Raw genomic sequence first — 7583 nt, 5'->3', positions numbered from 1 at the left:
AAAAAAAAAAAAAAAAAAAAAAAAACAGTTATTAATTTAGTATGGGAAGTTTATTCTAGAAGCATTCCCTCATTAATTGAACCTCCTTTCCCTAAATAAACTGTCATGGTTGAGTTAATAAAACTGGTCACGTTCTGCGTCAGTAGGCTTCATTTTACCTTTCTCAAGAAAGAATAGTCTAGTTGGTTTTTAGAATTCTGTTTTAAATTTTTTAGCATCTTAAGCTGAATATAATCAATAAATATAAACATTTTAGTACCTAATTGCATTATGTTTATAAGCAGAAAGGGTTTTGAATAGGCACTATGTTTAATTGCGTGATCTGTGTACATCAATGCGGTATCTGGATTTATGCTATTTAAACGTTATGAATTAGCTTTTATCCTTTGCCTCCTTCGTACCAGAGGTCAGGGAGTCTAAACTGGGGTTATCTCAGTGTAAGCACAGGGTGGTTCAGTAGTGAGACACATACGTGGTTTATACCTGCCATTTTGCTGTTCTGGTTTTGGAGAAATGGCAATGCCCTTCTATTTATGCCCTGCTTTTTGTGTTCCTAGCATACTTGTTTTATGAGTAATGGTACTTAATTTTTTTTCTCTCCCATTGAAATACTTAGTGATGAGAATATTTTTTCCATTCTTAAAAACCTCTTGCATGCTCTTCCTTTAGGCATTTGAGTTAAATGTTGTTTTGATTGAGCTCCTTTAAATTACATCATTTATCTGAGACAAGCTGAAGACCTTGAGTCTGGCAATGCAAACTATAAATCAAACGGACTGCCCACTACGAACTGAGGTTAAAAGTATCTAATACTTTTTCAGTAGTAAGGTGGTATTCCATAGATCTCGGTGCTTTATAAAACTGTGCTTTATTTAGTCTCCAAATCTTTTGTTTTTGCTCATGTTTCATATTTTTAAATTAAAAGCACGTGTGGATATCTGTAGAAAGCCAACATTTAAAAGTTAGGTCATCTTGGATAGTCACAAAATATGATAGAGGGACACATTCCAAACTTGACTTAATTTCAAATAGGCTTAAATTTTATTTCCAGAAAAAAAAAATGGGAGTTATGCTCATGTTAATATTTATTTACATTTGTTTCCTTTAGACTCAGACAGCAATTCTGAGGATTCTGGGAATCCATCAACAACCAGGTTTACAGGTTATGGTTCTGTCAACCAGACTGTCACTGTCAAGCCACCTGTTCAGATTGCTGCACTAGGCGATGAGAATGGAAGCCTTTTAGAAGATCCCTTAAACTCTCCCAAGTATCAGCATATTTCTTTTATGCCAACTTTACACTGTGTCATGCACAATGGTGCCCAGAAGTCTGAAGTTGTCATTCCTCCACCCAAATCTGCTGATGGCAAAGCAATAGGGATGCTTGTTCCTAGTCCTGTTGCTATTTCTGCAATAAGGGAGTCCACCAGTTCAACCCCTGTTGGAATACTAGGACCAACAGCCTCTATTGGAGAATCAGAAAAACATCTGGAACTGCTGGCAACCCCTTTACCTGTTCCATCCACCTTCCTTCCACACGGCAGTACTCCTGCTTTGCACCTGACATTTCCGAGGCTGAAATTGCCACCACCACAGGGATCTTCCGAGAGCTGCACAGTGAACATCCCACAGCAGCCCACCGGAAGTCTGAGCATCGGATCACCAAACACTGCCTTTATCCCTGTCCATAACCCAGGTAGTTTTCCAGGATCTCCTGTGGCTACCACGGACCCCATCACAAAATCTGCATCCCAAGTGGTAGGACTAAATCAAATGGTGCCTCAAATTGAGGGAAACACAGGGACAGTCCCTCAGCCTACCAATGTGAAGGTAGTTCTCCCAGCAGCTGGCCTCTCCGCCGCACAGCCACCAGCCTCATACACCCTCCCGGGCTCTCCCCTTGCTGCTAATGTGTTGCCCAACCAGAATTCCAGTGTGCTCAACACAGCAGCGACTTCTGCCCAGCCGGCAAGTGCAGGCATCAGCCAGGCCCAGTCTCCTGTCCCTCCCGCAGTGCCCACCCATACCCCTGGCCCTGCCCCCAGCCCCAGCCCTGCTCTGACCCACAGTACCGCACAGAGTGACAGTACGTCTTACATCAATGCTGTGGGGAACACGAACTCTAATGGGACGGTGGTGCCACCGCAGCAAATGGCCTCAGGTCCTTGTGGTTCTTGTGGGCGAAGGTGCAGCTGTGGGACCAATGGAAACCTTCAGCTTAATAGTTACTATTACCCTAATCCAGTGCCCGGACCAATGTACCGAGTCCCATCGTTCTTCACTCTGCCATCCATTTGCAATGGCAGCTACCTCAACCAAGCACATCAGAGCAATGGAAACCAACTTCCTTTCTTTCTGCCTCAGACTCCGTATGCAAATGGACTGGTGCACGACCCTGTCATGGGGAGCCAAGCTAACTATGGCATGCATCAGATGGCAGGGTTCGCGAGAGTTTATCCTGTGTACCCAGCACCTAGTGTAGTTGCCAACACCAGTGGTTCGGGGCCCAAGAAGAATGGGAATGTCTCATGTTACAATTGTGGTGTGAGCGGACACTATGCACAGGACTGTAAGCAGTCGACCATGGAGGCCAGTCAACAAGGTAATCACAATAACTCCCAGAGGACTTGTTTTTGAGTTCACCTGTTTCTCCTCCCTTTCCTTATTGATCATGTGATTCTGTTGTAGCAGAAAGATCTATTTGTGTGTGTGTTTACGAATGTTGTGTTTTCGGTGACAAATCATAAAATGCAACCAGAAAATCCTAGTGTAGGCCCATGTCACACAGAGCACAAGGCATTTCAGCGGAGTTCAGTTTCCAATTAAGGAATAAACTCTAAAAGCACTTTTCAAGGCATATAATGAGAACGTGGATTATCTAGTGTTAAGTCTCTTGCTGTAGCACCTTTTTTTACAGCTATAACCCTGTTTCCTGGAGTAAGCAAAATGTTTAAATGCTGAGACTAGGAAGTCCCTCCCCAGCCGACGTGAGGTGTCCGCAGCTCTTCGATGTGTCTGGGTTACCAGCTGGCCCTGTGCGTGTCCCTCGTGCCACACTTTTCTTCCCAGTAAATGTTTAAAAAGAAAAAAAATCCAAGGTTCTTCTGCATTTTACAGGAACAAAATAATTAAGTACTGGTTTGAGAGTGAGGAAATTTGAACTAGGTTTAATGTTATTACCACCAAAAAAAAATTAAAAAAACGCTCTTACCCACCTGTGAGTACGATACCAAATTCAGTGTTGATCTCGACCTGTTAACGTTCACTTGCAATTTGGCCTTTGACATTTTCTTAAAAGCCTTGAGTTGGGAGTGCATTTATGTGTCATTCTTGAAGGAAGATTGAGTCGGATGGCTTTAGGCTTAACCGAAAGCACAAAGTCCATGTCACCTTTGTAACGTAGCTCATTTACCGTGTGGAATAGTGCTAGCACCGAAGAGGGGCCTTCTGACAAGCATGCCCGCCGGTATCTTGTAGTGCTTTGTGATACATTTCGTTGTAAGCAGTGACTTAGCAGTTCTGTCTTTCCCGTTTTAGGCACTTACAGACTGAGATACGCACCTCCCCTCCCCCCTTCTAATGATACGTTGGATTCTGCAGACTGAAACGAGTAAAGCTTGCCTACTTAACACACTCAAGTGGGGAGCCATGGGGTGTGGAGGGGAGGAAAGGAAAGGTATTTTGTTCGTTTCTTTGTCTATACATTTCCTAGATTTCTATGCAGTTGGGATTTTTCATTTCTCTCGTACCAATGTCCAAAAGAAGAAAGAATGCAATGCTTTTGAGCCTCTGGTCTCCTGGTTCAACAACAGGCTTATGTGTATGATACATGTAATTTAAACTTCCAGACCTGCTATGAAAAGGAAAATGTTGATGCGTGCTTTTTTTTTTTTTACACTGAATACTTGCTGTGTGCAATGTTTACTGAATCTTTAAAACTGTGTATCTGACCTTTGTGTTACAACACTGGTGACAGTCGTATGGTTTTGAAAAAAGAAACTGCTTCCGCAGCTTGTTTCACTCTCACCCTGACAACACTCTCTCCAGCCCCCGTGCCCTGTCCCACCTGTGGCAGGAGTGACTGGCAGCATGCTTGTCCACACGTTGTAAACTGCTCTGCGTGTAGACCGAGGGCGAAGTGTTTCACCTCAACCTTAGGAGAGACATCAAATTCCCAATCGTGTGTATATATGTAATAAAGCATCCCGTCAGTACATAGATGCCGCGCTTGTTGTCCCAAGAGAAATAAGAGGAGGTGGAAGGGAGAGCAAGAAGTCAGACCATATGAATCTGAAAACAAATGCTGTATGAGGTGGACACAGAGCTTTTTCTAGGGGGAAAAACCAACTTTTTACTTCCATCATACTTCTCTAGCCTGTTGCTTCAGAGACACAAAGTGAACACACTGGTGTGAATGTTGTTCTGTGTGTGCTTGTGTTCGTAATGAAAGTTGACAGCCAATTTCACTTGTCTACCGCCATGTCGTGCTCAAAGAGACACTACTTGACTGTAAAATCGTCTCCTCTTCCTCTACCGACTGCCCCAGTGTTGCCGTGTTGAAAATGTGTGCGATCTGTTGCGATCTGAACAGATGCTATGGGTCTCCAAAACGTCAGGTGTTTGTTCCCTAACCTGTCTCTCAGCAAAGTCACTTTTGTAACAGTTTTCCACTATGCTTAATTATAATGTGAAAGACTGAATTCTGAGTGTGTTAAGATGGTATTAATCATGTCAGTGTCATGTCACTAAGTTTAATGCTGCTGTTTAAAAAAAAATTTTTTTTTAAAGCCAATCTATGTACTAAATTGCTTCCAGGTAATTTTTGATTTCCTAAAGTGCACTGAAGTTATCTGGAAGATAAGGCTGTGTTTGGGGTGGGGGGCCTGCTGCATTCAACAGCAGTGAACAGCTCCTACTGTGTAGTCGCAGGTTTCAGGGCTTGGGCGTGTGGTTCCCGTTCCTCATACCGAGCAGAGGTGATAGGTTTTGTTGTGTGGAGTCCTGTTGGTATGCAGCAGAGGAGCTGGAATGTTTGGTCTTGGGTCAGAAGCCTAACTGATTGCTAAACAAAAGAGAAAACTTGAAGAAAAAAGAAGCTGAATTTAATGCTTCATAAGTAGCATTTATATTTATAGCACCAATGTACATTTTGAAACTTTTCTTTCAGGGGTGGGAGTTATGGGGAAGGGGGAGGGGTGGGCGTGAAGGGGTAGATGAAAGCTTTAATTTAGAAAGAAAAAAGTTCAAGTAAAGGAAATTATTTTGATTAAATATATTTTATTTGATCTGGGTATTTTTGGACCACATTATTAAATTAATTGTTAAGCTGCAGTTGAGTTGTTCAAGTGAGAGTTTTGATAAGCAACGTATGGACCGCATTGTGAATTACTTGCCAGTTGTACTTTACGGAGCTTATTTTATGATTTAAAATACTGTACTGTACATAGGAGGTATGTTACCTTCTCCTTCTTTGTATGTTTACCATATACTTTGATATTTGAAATGTTATGTACTGGAAAGGACACTTATATTTCTAGAACAGATTGGATTTTATGCAACCTTTTTTCCTTGAATTAACAGCAATAAAAAAAATGAAAAACCGCCTAAGAATCGTGCCTTATTGCAAATTGTGTAAAAGTGAAAGAAAGGACATTGTAAATGGTGTGTTTTGTTCTTTTTTATTTTAAGGGTCACCCCATTTCCCTGTAATGTGAGCAGTGAGTCCTAGAGCTCCTGTCATCTGGGTGTTTGCTGATTTCTCCCCCCCCATGGCCTTAGAGGACGTCATCTGGGTGACCAGGGAGAGACGGGAGCTGCTGGGTCCATCACTTGTGTGCTGGGGCCAGAGCCACCGGGTCCAGCAAAGCCCTGCTGGCCTGGAGCTCAGGTCTCCGGCCCAGGCCTTCCCACACTGAGAGCGCCAGGGGCCCCGTTTACCTCTTCCCACTCATTACTGTTATTTCCTAGTCACACAGCTATCTCGGTATTGGACTGGGTACCTTATTTCATTGGCTCTTTCTTCCATAGGCCTGTCGCAAGCCGATTTTGTTTGGTTTGTTTATTTTTGCTTTTTTGTCATAGGGCATGTGCACTTGCTGTAGAGGAACAGGGGAAAGTGAGAAAGCACTTCTCGGAGGGGATGGTCACACTGCAGTCCCTTCGCCGTTCTCTTCTCAGCATTTTGGGTATGAACGTGCACACCAGTGTGACTTTTCAAGCTACTGGGTGCAGGACTTGAACTGTGGTCAGCCATGTGGGAATCCAGCACCTTAACCTCTATACTACTTGCTGGACCCTCAAGCCAAAGTCTTGAGGCGATCGGGATTTTTTTTCGGCAGTGTTACAGAGTCTCTGATGGCTCGCAGGACACACCCCCCTTTAAGCCGCTATATGTGGCACACAGGTCCTAAGCCCACCTTCAGAGCAGCCAGAGTGGCTCTTGACACCTGTGTCCTTCATGTGGCCCGTCTTCCTCCACCTCACCCCCCCATTTAGGTCACGCTACTCTTGGTCATGTTATTCCTCTGCCTTTTTCTGTCCTCTCAAATCGTAACGCCTCCGCCCATACCCAGCTCATTTTTGCCTTTCTTGAGCCTTACAAAGACTGTCCTTCTGACCCGGTCTCTGAGTGCTCTGCTCTCCGGCTTTATGGTCCCGATGTTGTGTTCCTGCAGTTTATTCATTTTCACGTCCGACTGTGTTCTCGTCGTGTGGGAAGGAATTTAGATAAATATTTCATCCATTCTGTCAGTGGACGTTGGAGGAGTTTTCATTTTTCTGCTGTTACAGACAGGGCTGCTAGAAACATCTTTGCACCAGTCTCCTGACTGGTGTGTGCAGGAGCCCTCCCGGGTGTAAAGCTAACGTTCAGTTTTCCAGGACTGGCCCTAACATCTCCTAAGTGGTTTACACTCGGCCAGCTGCCACCCTCTGAGTTGGTACAGTAGGACTCCGGGAGGCGGAGCCAGCACGACCTCAGGCAGCGGGAGGAGTCTGTGTAAAGCCTAGGGGGGTTCTGGAGAGGAGCCTGAGAGCTGGGGGGTGGAAGGGCTGGTGGCTGCCCCACAGGGAGGGGCGAGCGGTAGGGTGAGCTGGAACAGACGTGATGGGGTTAGGGAAAGGGAACTTTAAGAGGATGTGTGTGGATGCAATAGATAAAATACAGTCAGGCTGTAGACTCGAGTTGATCGTAGAGTGAAAAATTACCACGTTTTAAATAGAGGAGAAACAATCCCACAAGAGCATTCGAGGAAATTGATGGCTAGTTGAGACCAGAAGTCCTGGAAGCTCAGCTAATGGATAGGGTGAGGGCCCAGGCGCTGGTGACCAGGAGGGAACCAGCAGTTGGCGTAATGGCTGTGCCGCTGGACTCCCACGTAGTCGACCATGGATCGGATCCTGGACCTGGTGGCTTAAACTCACGCCGAGCACGTGTGTGCGTGCCCAAGATCCCAAGAGAATGGAAGAGAAGGGATTGCAGCGTGGCCATCCCCCCTGAGGGGGACGGTGATTTCTCGCTTTCTGTCTCTCTGTCTCTTTGTCTTTCTGGTGAGCGCACGTGCCCTATAGCAAACCCCCCCCCC

The 7583-nt window shown here is 44.9% G+C and overlaps 1 protein-coding gene and 1 long non-coding RNA gene across 6 annotated transcripts in view; one reads left to right on the top strand and one right to left on the bottom strand.

Annotated features, from left to right (window-relative positions):
* LOC114005049 (uncharacterized) overlaps positions 1-3612 on the bottom strand; it is a 15417-nt gene extending 11805 nt beyond the window's left edge. The window contains exon 1 of the long non-coding RNA XR_003546976.1: positions 3216-3612. This is a non-coding gene — a long non-coding RNA (uncharacterized LOC114005049). The remainder of the gene's footprint in view (positions 1-3215) is intronic.
* Positions 1-7583, top strand: part of ZCCHC2 (zinc finger CCHC-type containing 2) — a gene marked incomplete at its 5' end in the record, with an annotated part of 70585 nt that overhangs the window by 53387 nt on the left and 9615 nt on the right. For 4 of the 5 annotated variants that reach the window (XR_003546974.1, XR_003546973.1, XR_003546972.1 and 1 more), the window contains 2 exon segments: positions 1109-2602; positions 3538-3676. Coding sequence is in view for 1 of the 5 variants with exons in the window: in XM_014582012.2 (XP_014437498.1) it covers positions 1109-2602; positions 3538-3605 (1562 nt within the window). 5 annotated transcript variants of the gene reach the window in all.

The sequence above is a fragment of the Tupaia chinensis genome, unplaced genomic scaffold (genome assembly GCF_000334495.1).
Source record: "Tupaia chinensis unplaced genomic scaffold, TupChi_1.0 Scaffold000065_1, whole genome shotgun sequence".
Lineage (NCBI taxonomy): Eukaryota > Metazoa > Chordata > Mammalia > Scandentia > Tupaiidae > Tupaia > Tupaia belangeri.
Note: the sequence above shows the minus strand (reverse complement) of the source record. Positions and strands in the feature narration are given on the sequence as shown.